At 35.7% G+C, this 16,830-nt stretch overlaps 4 protein-coding genes across 4 annotated transcripts; 3 read left to right on the top strand and 1 right to left on the bottom strand.

Annotated features, from left to right (window-relative positions):
* LOC100637848 (MOB-like protein phocein) lies at positions 1 to 1,045 on the top strand. The gene is made up of 2 exons (XM_011407845.2): positions 1 to 150; positions 268 to 1,045. Exons 1-2 carry the CDS (start codon positions 48 to 50, stop codon positions 924 to 926), a joined length of 762 nt encoding a protein of 253 aa, XP_011406147.1. The 5' UTR covers positions 1 to 47; the 3' UTR covers positions 927 to 1,045.
* A 27-nt stretch (positions 1,046 to 1,072) lies between these two features.
* LOC105313985 (motile sperm domain-containing protein 2-like) lies at positions 1,073 to 5,836 on the top strand. Its single transcript, XM_020000759.1, has 16 exons — positions 1,073 to 1,140; positions 1,194 to 1,254; positions 1,322 to 1,434; positions 1,529 to 1,568; positions 1,626 to 1,712; positions 1,791 to 1,876; positions 2,001 to 2,130; positions 2,306 to 2,344; positions 2,420 to 2,474; positions 3,248 to 3,497; positions 4,285 to 4,464; positions 4,611 to 4,705; positions 4,761 to 4,857; positions 4,917 to 5,158; positions 5,453 to 5,576; positions 5,635 to 5,836. The coding sequence occupies exons 1-16, from the start codon at positions 1,075 to 1,077 to the stop codon at positions 5,752 to 5,754; spliced, it is 1,785 nt and encodes a 594-aa protein (XP_019856318.1). The 5' UTR covers positions 1,073 to 1,074; the 3' UTR covers positions 5,755 to 5,836.
* Positions 5,837 to 6,994: 1,158 nt separating this feature from the next.
* Positions 6,995 to 12,869, top strand: LOC109584862 (uncharacterized). Its single transcript, XM_020000757.1, has 20 exons — positions 6,995 to 7,617; positions 7,784 to 7,930; positions 8,184 to 8,262; positions 8,317 to 8,449; positions 8,507 to 8,578; positions 8,634 to 8,690; positions 8,920 to 9,030; positions 9,083 to 9,228; positions 9,283 to 9,370; positions 9,421 to 9,666; positions 9,717 to 9,798; positions 9,890 to 9,941; positions 10,218 to 10,339; positions 10,395 to 10,490; positions 10,561 to 10,731; positions 10,819 to 11,088; positions 11,444 to 11,653; positions 11,704 to 12,000; positions 12,261 to 12,490; positions 12,721 to 12,869. The coding sequence occupies exons 1-20, from the start codon at positions 7,008 to 7,010 to the stop codon at positions 12,772 to 12,774; spliced, it is 3,273 nt and encodes a 1,090-aa protein (XP_019856316.1). The 5' UTR covers positions 6,995 to 7,007; the 3' UTR covers positions 12,775 to 12,869.
* On the bottom strand, positions 12,870 to 16,798 carry LOC100637973 (ran GTPase-activating protein 1-like). Its single transcript, XM_020000760.1, has 14 exons — positions 16,710 to 16,798; positions 16,472 to 16,662; positions 16,241 to 16,420; positions 16,044 to 16,178; positions 15,893 to 15,994; positions 15,668 to 15,838; positions 14,533 to 14,632; positions 14,285 to 14,484; positions 13,920 to 14,009; positions 13,823 to 13,864; positions 13,624 to 13,699; positions 13,484 to 13,572; positions 13,307 to 13,434; positions 12,870 to 13,068 (listed from the first exon to the last, which is right to left on the bottom strand). The coding sequence occupies exons 1-14, from the start codon at positions 16,780 to 16,782 to the stop codon at positions 13,005 to 13,007; spliced, it is 1,641 nt and encodes a 546-aa protein (XP_019856319.1). The 5' UTR covers positions 16,783 to 16,798; the 3' UTR covers positions 12,870 to 13,004.
* Positions 16,799 to 16,830: the final 32 nt, after the last annotated feature.

A 16,830-nucleotide genomic window follows, 5' to 3' on the forward strand; every position in this document is an offset into this window, starting at 1 on the left:
GCGGGCCCAGTCTTTAGACCCCGCCCACAAGTTGGAGTCAAAGCAAAATGGCGACTGAGGTTGTTCGTCGAAACAGGCCAGGAACGAAGAAAGTCGACTTCTATAATTGGCCAGATCAGGATTTTAACGATATGGAGACAACACTAGCTGGTAACATTAACCTTATACTAAAATTATGCTAATGACTAGCGATAATTAACTTTTAATTGACAAAGTACATGTACATACATGTATACTTATATTATATTTATATATTTCTCCCAACAGTCCAACAATACATACAGCAACTGATCAGGAAAGACTACAAAGACGTTGAAGCGATCCTCGACCCTCCCCCTGTACAAGACGAGGCCTCGTGGAAATACGAACACCTTCGACAGTTTTGCAACGAGTTAAACTCGCTCACGGTCTGCCTACTGGAGGAATGTGACCCTCTCGTCTGCAAGCAAATGACTGCCACAGAGCAGTGGATATTTCTCTGTGCGGCTCACAGACAGCCCAAGGAATGCTCTGCACTTGATTACACGCTACATACTCTCCACGGGGCAGCCTCTCTTTTAAATTCCAACAAGCATTTCCCGTCTCGTGTTTCCATCAAAGAGAATTCGGCTCAGAAACTCAGCTCGGTCGCCCGGAGGATTTATCGCATATTCTCTCACGCTTATTGTCACCATCGGACGCTGTTTAACGATTTCGAGGAGAAGACGTATCTTTGTAAGAGGTTCACTCGCTATGTTATCAAGTACGACTTGATGACGACGGATAATTTGATAGTCCCACTTTCTGTTTTGGATCTCGAGGGGGAGAAAGAGGGAGAGAAAAAGGAGGAGGAAGGAGAAACGACCGAGGGACAGGGAGAGAGCAAAGCTGAGGAGGAGGAGGAGGGAGAGAAATCTCAGGAACAACCAGCAGAATCATCTCAATGATCATATAATTAACGATATTATTATTATTATTATTATTATTTCTCATCTTTTTCTTGGAAAATGCAACTAGTTTTATTTTATGTCCTCTCTTTTCAAAATATCTTTAGAAATGCATAAAACTAATTAATAATGACATTTAAACATATTTATGATGAAAACAGCCGCCATTTTGTGGGCGATATTTAGAACAATACATTACATGGCTGCATTTCAGGTATGTGGAACTGTAACTCTTGCCTCCCGTATTAATGCTAGCTTTGTTAATAGAATGGGGAAATGGAGGAAGAGGCTAAGATCTTGCAGGACAGATTTCTAAGCGAGTACGCAGGTAAGAGCTCGAAGAATTAGATTATTTTTTAAATCATTTTTATCTGGAAATGTATGCATCATTTCAGACAGTGATGAGGTGGATCAAAGGGATGTGAAGAGGGTTCGAAATTGTCTGCCGTACGTGGAAAAGTTTTTAATTCAAAAGTTGGGCGATGGAGAAGCAGCATATGAAATGCTAGTACGTACATGTACATGTACATTTAACTTGCTTTAAGTACATATACATACGCATACATTAACATTGCAACTTTATTTTGTATTATTTTTTAAAGGTTGGAGCTCTTAAATGGCGTAAAACCTTTGGAGTTCACGGTAAATTCCAAGAGAAGGACTTTATTGTAATAATATATTTATTTGTTTGTTTATTAGATTTAAAATACCAAGAGCTGGATCAGTCAATGCTCGATATTGGATTAGCATATAACCATGGAGAAGACAAGGAACAAAATACAATTGGTATACGTTTTGTAAATCAATACCCTCCTATCATTCTGTATTACTCTTCCATCCCTCCCCCTCTCTCTCTCCCTCTAGTAATCCTCAATTGTCATCTTCATAAAAAAGATCCAAAAAAGCTTCCCGACCTCCAAAAACTCTTTGTATTTGCTCTAGAATCTCACGTAAGACAGTACCTCATTCTCCCCCCCTCTCTCTCTAGTCTACCACACTCATTACAATTACTACTATTATCAGAATTCCTACTATTACTATTATTACTTTCTGTTTCAATATTACTTATCACAGGCTCGTAAATTTCCTAATAAAAAGGTCACACTTGTTTTCAACATGTCACAGTGTGGGCTGAGCAACATGGATATGGACTTTGTGAAAGTGATCATAAACTGTTTCAAGCTCTACTTTCCCAACATGCTGGGTAAGCAGTGATAATTATTCATTATTTACTTAGTAAGAAAAAAGCGTAGCATTAATGTGGTCAAGTTTTTATTTAATTGCCATATTTTGGGATTTTTCTAGTTATCTTATCCTTGTTGCAGCTGTTATGAAATTCACATTACTTGTTATTGTTTTTTATGTCCTTTCATTTTCAGGGTACATGCTAGTGTTTGAAATGCCATGGCTACTACAAGGTAATAATACTATTCTAGCTCTGTCTGTGTGTGTGTGTGTGTGAATGTCACATGATGTATTGTTTTTTTGTTTAGCTGCTTGGAAGATCATTAAGTCATGGCTGAGCGAAACAGCAGTTAGAAAAATAAAGTATGGTTACCTAAAAAATATACACGTATTATGTGCATCAGAAAACGTAGTGAAATGGAGAATTTTCTTCTAGCGATTTTTTTTGGATTTCACCATGTACTATAGTACAGGGAGGGACTTTTAACCGATTTTGGAGTAACTTTAAAAATTTGTAAAAAATCTAATTTTGATCGGAATTAGTTCAAACTTTCTACACAACATAAGTACATGTATATGCATCAGAAAATGTAATAAAAATGGAGAATTCTTTCCTTTTCATTTTTGGCAAAATTTTGCCCGAGACCATGTACTATAGTACAGGGACTTTTAACCAATTTTGGAGTAACTTTAAAAATTTGTAAAAAATCTAATTTTGATCGGAATCAGTTCAAACTTGCTACACAATGTAAGTACATGTATATGCATCAGAAAATGTAATAAAAATGGAGAATTCTTTCCTTTTCATTTTTGGCAAAATTTTGCCCGAGATCATGTACTATAGTACAGGGACTTTTAACCGATTTTGGAGTAACTTTTAAAATTTGTAAAAAATCTAATTTTGATCGGAATCAGTTCAAACTTGCTACACAACATAAGTACATGTATATGCATCAGAAAATGTAATAAAATTGAGGAATTTTCTACTTTTCAATTTTGGCAAAATTTGTCCAAAATCCCTGTACTATAGTACAGGGATGTTGACCCAATTTTTGAGTAACTTAAAAAATTTGTAACAAATCAAATCTTGATTAAAATTAACTAAAATAGCTATTTTATCTATTATGTTTTTTTAGATTTGTAACTAAATCAGACATCACTGATTACATTTCTCCTTCACAACTACTCACAATGTTTGGCGGGGTCGACGACTGGACATTTGATGCTCTAACTTTCAAGGAAGAACTCCGCAAAGAACACGACTCAATCTGGCTGAAAGACCCTCTCGGGGTATCCCCTGATGAAGGTATCGGAGCAGAAGAGGAGGAGGAAGAGGAGGACGGGGAAGGGGAGGAGCTTAAAGAGAGCGAGTCAGGACCCAGACAAGTAATTATTACTGTTGCTATTATTATTATAAATTATTATTTTAAAAAGTACGAGTATTATTTATTTACATGTAGAATGAAAAGATGTTAAAATTTAACCTTATATACATGTTTTACAGCTTAAATATAATTGCTATTATTGCTTAAAAATATCAGTTTAATCTGATTCTGATCTAACTTCCTCTGTTGGCTCTAGGAATAAGCTCATCTCCCACCTGTTATAACATTGGACATGTTTATTGTAACTTTAAGCAGTATTAAATTGCAGCATGTTTTGCCTAGCAGCTGTGTAAATATTTAATTCATAATATCCAATATTTATTGTCTGGCCTCCTCATCAAATAATGTCAGTGTTAATGTGGCAGACGGTCACTGACACACCTTTCATAAACTACATGTCTATGGGGCTTGTAAGCTCCTTGTACTCCATATTATAAGTGCTAGACATAGACATTAGTCTCCATGTGCATGTACACAATTTATGTCTAGACTACATGTAGGTGTAAATGTATTTATTATTCTTTTTTCTTAACCTAATGAAGCATAGTTCTGCCTATGGTGGTCAGGACAACCACCTCAACAAATGAACCAACCAGTTCATCACTTAGACCAACCATCCAATCAATACTAATAACCATACATAAAGCATGATATTGTAGTCTACTAGTATGGTGTACATAAATTTAAAAGGAACAATATTAGTCTCCAACCACCTCTAAGTTTTTTTTAGGCAGAGCATGTAAAGGATATTATTATTTAAAATATTCAAAATATCTATTTATCCCTAGGTTAGGTTTGCTTCTGGCCAGCCCCCCAGTCGTCAGAGCCGTTACGGCACTGATGAAGATGCAGAATACTATGGTCAGCGCTCAACGTCCTCACTGGAACCACATTTGCTGAGAGGAACTGCCTCCAGCCCTGGATATAGGAGGAGACAGGTCACAAAACTCATCAGCTCATCTCAACCGGTAAATGAATACATGTACATGTACATTGAGAGATTGAAGGGAATTACTTGTAAATTATTCTTGAAAGAATTTTTAATAATGTACATGTACATGTGTATATCAATTTATACAAGTATTCAATCAAGTCCTTTTTTCTTTTTTGACAGTCCCCGGAACATTCTTTGCCTCGTTCCACCAGTAGCATTGATTATGGAGATCTTCCTTCTTATAGAAAACCTCCTCCATCATACGTCCATATAAGGTAAGGGTGGGAGAGAGGGAGGGAGTGATTTGTTGTGTGTTCATTCCATGTTTAGTCCGTCGGAGGAGTTACATTTCTGTGGTCAGCCCGATAAAGATTTGTTCAGCACGCTTCAATTGAGCAACATCTCGGATCAACCGCTAGCTTATAAAGTAAAGAGAAAGAAAATAAAAATATAACAGTGTCCATATTTGTTCCGCCCACTCGTTAGATTAAAACGACGGCTCCCCAAAGATATAAAGTCCGTCCGAACCTTAACACAATAGATCCTCACTCTAAAGCGGCAGTTCAAGTCCAGCTGGTCAAAGGGACTGGATTGGATACGAAATCAATAACTCAAGACAAGTTTCTCATTCAGACCTACCAGTTTGATTCCGGGGCCACACCCCCTAGCACCTCCCAGTTGAGCCTCTTCTGGAAGGAACTGAGTTCATCCAGCGTCCAGGAGTACAGGTAAAAACATTTTCTATGCATAGAGTCTCATCTCTTACTTGTACTGAATATTTATGTAGTGATGTTGATTATTGTGTAGTTGAGGGGGTTATTGTGTAGTTGATGTGTACCAATTATGGTACTGGTGATGTTTTCACATGTTCAGTGACAAGCGTCATGTTGTTTGGTTGTGTGGTAACTAACCAAACAAACCAAGGGAGTATCTTGTTAAACCACTCCCGTAGTATAAATAATAATGAAATTATATTATTATTATTATTATTAAGTATAATATTATTATATCTCTTGGTGAAGGTTGTTATGTCGCTACTCTTTAAAGACAATAAAAGAGGAGGTCCCCACAAGTAAACCCTCGCCAACCCACTCCTCAAACCAAGAACAAATTAAAAAAGACATTTCGCCGATGGCAATTAGAAAGGTGGGTGGAGCTTATCGCCACGACGATTAATAATAATAATCAATTATTATATTTATAGTTGGATAGATTGTCAATTGAAATTAATGAATTGCGAAACACTTTGAATTATGTGAAGTATCTAGCAATGGTGACGTTGCTGCTAGTCCTTTTTACACTTGCTGTATTGCTGCTGAAATAATTTGAGAACTTCTTTTAGAAATTCTTCCTCTGTAAGATTTTGACTATATTATATGAATTATAAATATTATTAAAAATGGAAATTATTTTCTAATAGATCATAATTATTATTATTATTAATTACCTAAGAAACAGCAGTGCATTGTCGCTGCTTGGAGATTCACCATTAGATAATTGTCTGAGAAAATCACTTGCAATTTCTAATCATACACACACACATGAACAGTGCTTTAATGATGATATGAACTTTAATACCTTTTGTCATATTATGAACTGAATAATAAAGCTCACGTCCAAGCCTGCAATATTCTATTTAATAGAAGAAGAATATTTTACTTTTACTTTAATGCAGATCCACTTGCCTCTCATTGATACAGCTGTAGTGATCGATTCCTTGAACTGACTATAAGTGATGCAACATGGCTGCTGGTAGGGATATAGGGTATTTATTCTAAGTGACTCGTGAAGGAGTTTCATGTCAATCCTGCAGCAAAGAAAAATCTAACACAATTTGGAACTAAAATAGTGCTAAAAATTTAAAGCATTATAGCCACTCCTTCTGCATATTTGTAAAGAAACAATTGATTCTTAATAATACTTTGAAATGAACCGTGTAATAAATTCTTTGTAGATTTGATTTGATATCCCTCCGGCCAGACCATCATCTATATATCATAGCTGAATAGTTTAATGCAAAGGAAAATTAGTAACCTACAAGTGTCATCAGTTAAAATGGAATAAATTTCATACACTTGATCATTGAATGATCCAGTACAGAGACTAGTGTATTGTAGTGAAATGGCTGCATCAACAGCTTGTGACAATGGGGTGGACTGCAATGATAGACGTGTTAAACTGGAGCAAAAGAGATGCTTTGGAGCTAGTTTTGTTAAATTATTATTATTATTATTATTATTAAACAACTTTTACAGCACATACAAAATATACAAGGACATTGTAATGTATCCTTACTAGTTAGTGATGTGATTGAGTGGATCAGGTGGTCTAGACTCAAGGAGGTTAGATCTAAGCAGCAAGTCCTGCCAAAGCTCTTTGACACTTTCCTCCATTTTAGTAAACAGAAGAAGTTAAAAATGTAAGCAGGAGGTGCAGTGATTAATCTACTTCCTGTTGTGGCAAGATTAGATCTATGAGCTGCTGCAAAAAATCAAAATGCTTCATTCATCAATATTTTGGCACTTTTGCTTCCCAGTTGTTTGTGATTTGTTGTTTGTCTGTGACACACACTAAGTGATGAGCACTTCCCCACTTCCGTCAGTGCCAGTTGAGATACTGCACGACCTGGAGCCTTCACTCCAGGACCTCCTCAATCTATCAGTACTCGCCCAATCTTTTGAAGGCAGGCCTGTCCTTGCTCCTCTTGTTCCAGACATCAAGGAATCGACCACCTCTTCGACACAGCGTGTAGAATGCATAAAAAGGATAATAGAATATGTTACAAGGACAGGCAATCTAGCCATGACTGCATTTTTAGGTGCACTAAAATCAACTAGTGAGTCATGTGAAGGGCACCACAGAGCTTTAATGCTGTTTGAAGATGCATCTACTGACAAGCCATCAACAGAGCAAAGCGAGCTAATGAATATTTTGCAAGAGAATGCAAAAGAACTAGAGCAATTAGACATCATCCTCCTTCTTCCTAGTCTCCTCCAGAAAAGTGTCATAAATAATGACAACTACAGAGATCTTAAAGGAACGTACATGAGCCATAGCGAGAGAGCTAAGAAACTCCTCACATTTCTCCAGACTAGAGGAGCAGACGGGATTGTAGAGTTCTTGATGACATTGCAAACCAGTTCAGAAGAGAATCACAATAAGATTGGTGGAAGACTCATTAGCAAAGGTTTGCTGTAAATTGGTCATTATCTTATTTTGTCTGTTAAGCATTGTTGCTGATATTATAATTATTATCTCACTTTCAAAGCCAAAACTCTTCAATGTTTTTACAGACTCAGAGACTGTATTATTATACTGAGTTGTATGAACACTTATTCATGTTTTTTGTACAGTTCAAGATCTTGTCCAGAGCAAAAGAACTGGAGACATAGACAAGACTCTCCTGCTCAAGCTTGGGAAATTGGGAGTGAACATGTCAGCAGTGAGCAGATCACACTCATCATCTTCAGAAGAAGCACAAGCACCAGCAGGACCCCATGGTGAGATAGTAAGAGGGTGATAAATGGGTAATAAGTAGCTAATGATTCATTATGTTTTAAAAAGTTTTTATTTAATTTATGTAATATAATTATGCTGTGTTTAGTCGCAATTTAGCTCAGCATGTCACGTGGAATGCAGAATGCCTTTTCTGTCCATAAATGGACAGATTTATAGTTTATAGTTGTGCCTGTAAAGATAGATAAATACGATGCTGCTGTGTTTTGACAGCTATATCTCCATCCTTACCAATAGATAGGGTAGCTGTCCTGGTAAGAATGTCGGAATATTTCGAAATGAGTTCAAAGAGATCTCAGGAAGTCAAATTATCAAAGTAGGAGAGATCATTGAATGATAACTGCTGTGACAAACCCTCCCCTTTTTATAGTGATGAGTCCATTGTTAACTGGTTGAGAGAGCAGGATTATCATATCATTGATATTACTTTTGATCTAATCAACAAGTGTCAAAGTGGTGAGTATAAGGACTATCATCAAGTATTGATAGAGATCTTTGACAAAGTTAGTAGTTTATAAAAAACAGCAAATATATAAGATACATAATTTTATAATTCATAGGAAGTTGCTTCCTGTTGTCACCCAAAGACAATTATTATAGTCTACCTAACTGGGCTGGCTTATATGACCAAAGTAAGCTGGGAGTTTTCTTGGTTCTCCCTTAAAAGGATGCATGGTTCCTTCTTAGGCTTCTAAAAAAACTTGCCTGCTAATGGATAGATCACACTTTCTCAGCAGAAGCCAGGTTACATTCACATGCATGCACATGCATTAGAATCACATGCATCCACATGCCTTGTTCTAATAAGTCTTTCAGCAGATATGGTTGCAAATTGACTCACTGTGTTTGTGACATGCTGCTGAAAGAGATATTTATTATACCTTTACGGTAAGCTTTGCTGTACAGGTATGCTTCATACAGTCGGCATTGCTTTAATTAAGAGCTGGCTTAAAAACTTTCTTTTGCTATGCAGGATGATTGTATAACTGATTCACATATCAAGATAGGTCTAAAACAGCTCCCAACACCTTATGTTACCATTATTAGTGATACCCTCTGGAGCAAAGAAGAAAAAGAAGAGAAGGTACTAATACTTTAAAGACAATAATTAAAGATGCTTCTTTATTCCATTACAGGCCCCATGGGGGAATCTTTGCTCCTGGGACTCTAGGACTGTAGTGATAAGCTCTACTATTGAATATGAAGATCAAAAGTCAATTCCTATCGAGAGAGAGTTGATGAAATACTTAGAAAGCAGCCTGAGATCATGGAGTGATGACAGGTACTAGAGTCTACTCACAAGGAGAGAGTGCATATAAACTGTTCCTTTATATAGGGAATGTCCTAAGATCAGTCACTATCAGTTCTATCAATCGCTCGTTCATGGTTATAGAGACTCGGAAGATCTACCACTGACAATAGTGGTAGGTGTGATAATGGAATGATATCATTATGTGGTGTTTTTCTCTCATAGGGTGATGTTGATCGTATCCTGTTTGGATATTACAACTATCCTTATCCTCTTTTCCTTTTTGGTCGCCTTTTAAGGGAAGAGGGAAAGATTGAGTGTGGGTGTGGTTATTACGTAATGGGGCTCGAGCCGGAGCAAGAGGTGACAGTGAGTCTACCCACTCAACCCGAGGGTATCCATAAGGCAGTCGTACATGAAGTGACCGATAATACTTGCATAGTCAAGTACAACGTGGTTACTAACATTCCAGTAAGAGATAGCATAAATAATTATTAATTTTAAATTATGTTTTTTATCAGACTGATGTAGTGCATCTTTTTGTAACAGTCCCGGACCGGGAAAAGATTTTAATATCAACTGACATAAATGACAGAATGAAAGGCAAGTCATTATTATTATTATTATTATTATTATTATTATTATTATTATTATTATTATTATAAATAATAATAATATATTTTTATTTCAACAGATGACATACTTGTTAGTTATTTGAATCAGTCATCACGTCTTGATCACACAAAGTAAGCTCTTCTTAATATCTCAATTCTAAGTAATGTTTTTGCCAATATTGTTTGCACATATCACGTCTTGATCACACAAAGTAAGCTCTTCTTAATATCTCAATTCTAAGTAATGTTTATGCCAATATTGTTTACGCATTGAACTGATTGAACCATACATAAACATCCTTGCACTTTCCTCTTTTAAAGTACAGCAAGCGATGACCTCAGAAAATACAATTTTAAGCAAACTATAGTTGCATATACTTATCATGTCTCTTATGCACTTTTCTTTAGGGCAACTGGTCAACTAAAAGTTAAACAAGTTTTTGAAGAGTTTGAGATAACAGATCAAACTGATTCGCTTCAGTCACCTAAAGTAATAGTATCCTCTATTGAGCTAGTGAAAAGTTTACTGGGTAAAGGAGTAAATTTATAATGAATTATTTATTTAATGAATTATTATTAATGTAGAAAGGATTGGGCATTATCTGCTGGTAAGGAATTGGAAGAACGTCGTTCAAAGGTCAAGAAAAAATCACAAATGTTTTTTAAATAACTTTAAAACAGGTTAGCATTAGAAAAAAAGATGGATTAAAATAAAGATGAATTGAAATATTCCATTTCTTTGTACTCATAGTACAATTAGATCCAAGAGGATTTCAAGTTTCAAGCAATAGTGAGATACCAAATAGTCCAGCTGAATATGCTCTTCATGATGATGACAAGTACTGGAAACCTGCTTCATTACCTGCTGAATTGAGAATAGAAATAAAGAAATCATACTACGTTACTGCAGTTGAGTTGACAAGTATGTTATAGTTTGCTTTATAGTGTATAGTACTATGCAAGATAAGGTTTATCTGTTGCACAATAAAAATATTTATTTTTCTTTTAGCTACTCCACAAATGGCACCTAATGCTTCTAGATTACCTCGTGTTGAGATGAGCTACACGAACAAGATCCCTCTTGTAAAGTCCCGATATGAGGGTCCTTCAGTATCTCATAAAACACTGATGATCCCTTTGATTAGTATCGATGATTGCAAGCAACGTCAAGATCACTCCACTTTCTCGGTTATTAAAATATCTCCGCTTAAACTTGATCAGTCGGTTGACAGAGGAATGTTTGTGTTTAATCTTGTCATTGCAAGCACTGATAATGAAGGTTAGAGTTTTTATGATTTCTTTAGAATCAAATTTTGGCATACATGTATTTTCAAATGGCCATAACTTGAAAAATTGAAGTCGGAATTGGCTCAAACTTTCTACATAGCATAAGGACATCAATATGTATCAGAAAATGTAATAAAAATTGGGGGTGAATTCGGAGCCATTTTTTGGAGAAAACCATGGGCTATAGTACAGGGAACTTTTCAGATTTTGGCCCATTTTTCAAAAGGCCATAACTTGAAAAATTGAAGTTGGAATCGGCTCAAACTTTCTACACAGCATAAGTACATCAATATACCATTTTGCTAATCCACATGCTATGCTATTTTTGTTAATTTACTATTTTATAGTTAACTATGTTCAAGATTATACAATCCTTGATCCAATGCCATCGATACAATGTATACCAGTTCCTAATGCTGATCAGCAAGTGAAACTGGAGAATAATGGAGAGCCTCTTATTGTATCATTCACTAATACTTATGACTCAATACTACTAGCAATAGATGGTAATGCTCCAGTCACATGTAGCCAACTGATGGTCTATTATCCTGAGAATGGTAATTTCAGTGACTTCAATAAACTGCATGATATTATTTTTATTCTTCAGGTAAACCCATTGAGCTGTTTGACATAGAATTAATACAACAAAGTTTTAGTAGAAGCAAAGAACTTCTCAATGCTTTTCATCCTGCTAGTGGAATATCCAGAACTGACCTGAAATCTCCAAAGATTCTTCATGAACTCATCCTTCATATCAATGAGAGGTATCCTTTGCAGGTGCACTTGTATGGTAGCAGCATGAGTGAGACAATGGTAGGAAAAGTGGATTCTAATTTAGAACTTAGTTTAAATAATGAGTCACCTCAAGTGCTTTTTGTGACAGTAATGTGCATTGAAAAAACCGGTAAGGATTACCATAAGTGTATTTACTTTGTATAATACTGTGTTGCACTTTAATTTCGCAGAGTTTTATGGCAATTTGCAAGCAAAATCACGCATATTAAAATGCCAATGCATGCTCAGAGATGCACATGTACACAAAAATTACCAAATTAAAAACCGCCAGTTACAATTTTTACAGCAAAACCACCAAAATAAAGCCCTGCTGTAATAAAGCGCTATAGTGGTACTAACATCACTGATATTCTTTTATAATCCATGCAGGTAAAATAGACTGCATAGTGTCACAAAAAGACATAGCACCAATGAGTATATCAAAAGATACTTTCATAAACTTATCGCTACCCGAAGGAGAGAGCTCCACTGTTGATACATACAGGGTCTTTGTTAGCTGCTCTCCATTACAACTGGACTCACTGCAGCAGTTGAATGTAATGGACTACTTCTCAAGTCACAAGTATAAACCACCCAATCTAAAGAATCTCATTTTACAGGTCAGTAATTGTGTGGAGCAGTAATAATATAGTCCATGGTTTTATAAAAACTGGCTCAAAAACACTCAAAATTAAAGTATTTTGTCCAGTGGAAAAGTTGCTGATTAACTTTATGGCTTTCAAAAAATAATTAACTTAGGAGATGCCTTCATTTTAAAATAAATGCATGCATTGAATTATAAATTTTTGGTAGCCTTTGTGAATATTTCTATCCCTCTTCATTTCTGCAGGAAAAAGACGAAGAATGGTACTGCTATCAATACACAGTCCGAGTTATTAAATAATAGTTAACTGACCTTTGATCACATGTATAACTAGTTATATTATACCGGTAACTAGTTAAATTCTTCTACGAAGAAAATAATTAATGCAATTATAATTATTGAGGAGAGAATGGTTTGGGTGGACAATAATATAACAAAAGCATTGCATAGATTAGAGAGAGATAGAGAAAGTGTGTTCAACAATTAAAAAGTGAGAACGACAAAGAATTGTGTAAGACAGGCAGGCCCTGTCAAGAGTGTAATGTGGTTAATAGTGTTGGTCCAATTTTAATGAATTTGGGTACTGAGCAGGATCTAAACAACACAAACAAACAAATAACATTAAAATCCTCAAGAGAAAAGCAGCACAAATATTAAACAATATATAGCAGAATTATAAATAGGTATAAATATCACAGCTATTTTTGTTATTTAAATTAAAATTCAAAAGTAAATTATCATTAAAATTAGAAGCAGTATATCATAATAATACCGGTAGAACTTCAAAATAGCCGAAAATCTACTAATTTTGTACAATAATTGTACAACTCACTTGGTTATAAGTGCTAAAAGCATTTCATGACATTTCGATGAGAAATATGCCTTTTTAGACAAGTATTCCACCGTCACTAGTAGTGGACCATCAACTGATTCAAATGGCTTAAATTTCTTGTCTTCATGCTATAAAATGGGAGGGGCTTATTTATAAGCCACGCCTACAATCACATACCTTGATTAATCCGACTAAACTGAGGAAGATATTAAGAAAACTTAACATGTTTTCTTCTCCTTGACTGAGGAATGGCTCGCAGCATTTATCTAGAAAAGGAAATGTTAATTTTCAGATAACTTCCAAGAGGAAGCACTGACCTATAAATTCATGTACTGCTGCTCTGTGATCAGAAGGAACTCCTCCTTCACTAGTTGATTGGTAACCAATTGCAACCTTTAAGAACAAAAAGGAATGAAAAAATAGTAGTGGTAGCTAGCATAAGAAATTATGGACAAATAAAAAATGTGTAAATAGCTATAAAAATCACATGAAGTATAATAAAATGTTGAGATTTACTTTGGTATATGTTTCAGCTAATTTTTCAGCAGCTGGGTTTTCCTGTAAAAATAAATAAATAATAATAATGATAATGATAATGTGAATAATGACGTACAGTTAGATAATCTTGTAATAATGATATTCTGTTGTTTAGGCCAAGGTAGTATTGAACTGAAGGTGATTCTAACCATTCGTCTAATGTAACCTAAATAAAATAATAAATAAATAAATAAAATAAATAAATAAATAAATAAATAAAATAAATAAATAAATAAATAAATAAATAAATAAATAAATAAATAAATAAATAATAGATAAGTAATAAGAAATAAATAATAAATAAATAAATAATTAATTAATGAATACAGCACATGTACAACACAGTGCTTTAAACTTGACCTTTCTATTGTAATGACTGTAATACATTACAATAATAATAATAATTATAAAAAAGTAATAATAAGATAATCTCACACTAACAGTTTTAGTAATGGCTTCCTCTTTGACGCTATCGTCCAGTAGCCCATTCTCCTCTTCCTCCTCCTCTTTGTTGCTCTCTCCATCTTCATCCTCTGTCTCTTCTCCTTCATCATCGCTCAATGACTGAAGTGCCTGCTCCAGTCCAGCAGCTTCCATCATCTCTTGAATCCTCTCAACTCCTTCCTCTCCAAATGCGTTGCCTAGCAACAATAGCGTCATTACCGTGGCAACAGGTTCCTCGCACTTACCGTTTAAGTCGAGTACGGCGAGTTGGGATTTGTTTGAAAGGGCGGAGACAATGGCAGCTCCTGAATTAATGTCTAGCTCATTATAGCTTAGCCATAACTCCTAAATAAGAACAAATTTATAATGGCCATAACTCGAAAAATTGAAGTCGGAATTGACTCAAACTTTCTACATAGCATAAGTACATCAATATGTATCAGAAAATGTAATAAAAATTGGGGGTCATTTTGGAGCCATTTTTTGGAAAAAAACCATGGGCTATAGTACAGGGAACTTTTCAGATTTTGGCCAATTTTATAAAATGGCCATAACTCGAAAAATTGAAGTCGGAATTGACTCAAACTTTCTACATAGCATAAGGACATTAATATGTATCAAAAAATGTAATAAAAATTGGGGGTAATTTTGGAGCCATTTTTCGGGAAAAACCATGGGCTATAGTACAGGGAACTTTTTAGATTTTGGCCAATTTTATAAAATGGCCATAACTCAAAAAATTGAAGTCGGAATCGGCTCAAACTTTCTACATAGCATAAGTACATCAATATGTATCAAAAAATGTAATAAAAATTGGGGGTCATTTCGGAGCCATTTTTCGGAAAAAACCATGGGCTATAGTACAGGGATTTTTTCAGATTTTGGCCATTTCTTCAAATGGCTGTAACTCAAAAAATTGAAGTCGGAATCGATTCAAACTTGCTACACAGCATAAGGACATCAATATGTATCAGAAAATGTAATAAAAATTGGGGGTGATTTCGGAGCCATTTTTCGGAAAAAACCATGGGCTATAGTACAGGGATTTTTTCAGATTTTGGTCCATTTCTTGAAATGACTGTAACTCAAAAAATTGAAGTCGGAATCAATTCAAACTTGCTACACAGCATAAGGACATCAATATGTATCAGAAAATGTAATAAAAATTGGGGGTGATTTTGGAGCCATTTTTCGAAAAAAACCATGGGCTATAGTACAGGGATTTTTTTGAAAATTGGCCAAATTTTTAAAATGGCCGTAACTCAAAAAATTGAAGTCAGAATCAACTCAAACTTTCTACACAGCATAAGTACATCAATATGCATCAGAAAATGTAATAAAAATTGCAAAAACAAAAAAGACAAATATAACATGACCTACTCTTAGCATTTGGTGTCCATCCTTAACAGCTTCAGCAATGGCGACTGCACCTTTTGAACGAACAAGACACTCGCCAAAATTAATGACCTCGAGCTCCTGAAGAGAAGGAATGACATCAGCCATTAATGCAGAGCCGTCTTCAGTGAAGGTATTATCGCTAAGATTAAGAACCTAGAAAACAAGAGAGAAAGTATACTAATAATATACTGAGATATACTGGAGTACCCTGAGATGTGGGTTCTTTTTAAGTGCTCTTGCTAATGCGCTGATTCCGTCGCAGTAGATACCATTCTGTGGCATTGAGAGTTCGACGAGAGACCCCAGCGTCTATTAATCATGTGACAATCATGTGATAGTTTCTGATGTGGGGGCGTACCTCAAAAACTTCAGCAAGAGCTCTTGCTCCATCATTCTCGAGCCTGTTCCGCCCACTCTGAAAAACCTCCAGTGCAAACTTAGCACCAACTTCGCTTGCCTCCTGGTAACACTGTAATAGCGCCTTGGAAAGTATCTACGTAATATAATAGACCAAAAATAAATTTAAATTTTTAAAATTAAATAAAAAGGTGCTACCTTTCCTCCTCCTATTCCAAGGCCATTATTATTAAATTTCAATATCTTGAGGGTGTAACAAACTTCACTCGTTAACAGCGTAGACACGCCCTCCACTCCGGCAGGACCAAACGCATTGTCGCTCAGATCAAGCTCGACAAGACGTGCCCCGGCAACGATCAGGCCGTTCCCTAGCGATGACTAATTAACGATAAAAGGTGTTAAATGTTTTACATGTCTGGGCCGGCTTACTAGAGCTGGTGGTATTTCTGTTTTAAGACGACTGACAAACATGTCGCTCCACAGTGCATGTCTCAAACTACCTCCTACGTTTTCTAGTAGCTTGCCAATGGCAGAGGCGGCCTCTGTGCCGTAGGAGTTACCACTGAGTTTTAAAGAAGTTATACCGGCTGCATCTCTGATCTGATGAAGTATTTCTCCAACTAGCAAATAAATATATATCTATTGCTCCTATAGTGAGCTTTGTTACCATCTTCCTCGCTGTCTATCTTCTTGTTTTCTCCATTCACTACCACCTCCACTGACTTGCTCTCGTCCGCCATGTTTTTTCAAATCCGCGCGAGCCAGCCCACTGCGCATGCGCAATGGCA

The sequence above is a fragment of the Amphimedon queenslandica genome, unplaced genomic scaffold (genome assembly GCF_000090795.2).
Source record: "Amphimedon queenslandica unplaced genomic scaffold, v1.1 AMPQUscaffold_13157, whole genome shotgun sequence".
NCBI classification, from domain to species: Eukaryota; Metazoa; Porifera; class Demospongiae; order Haplosclerida; family Niphatidae; genus Amphimedon; species Amphimedon queenslandica.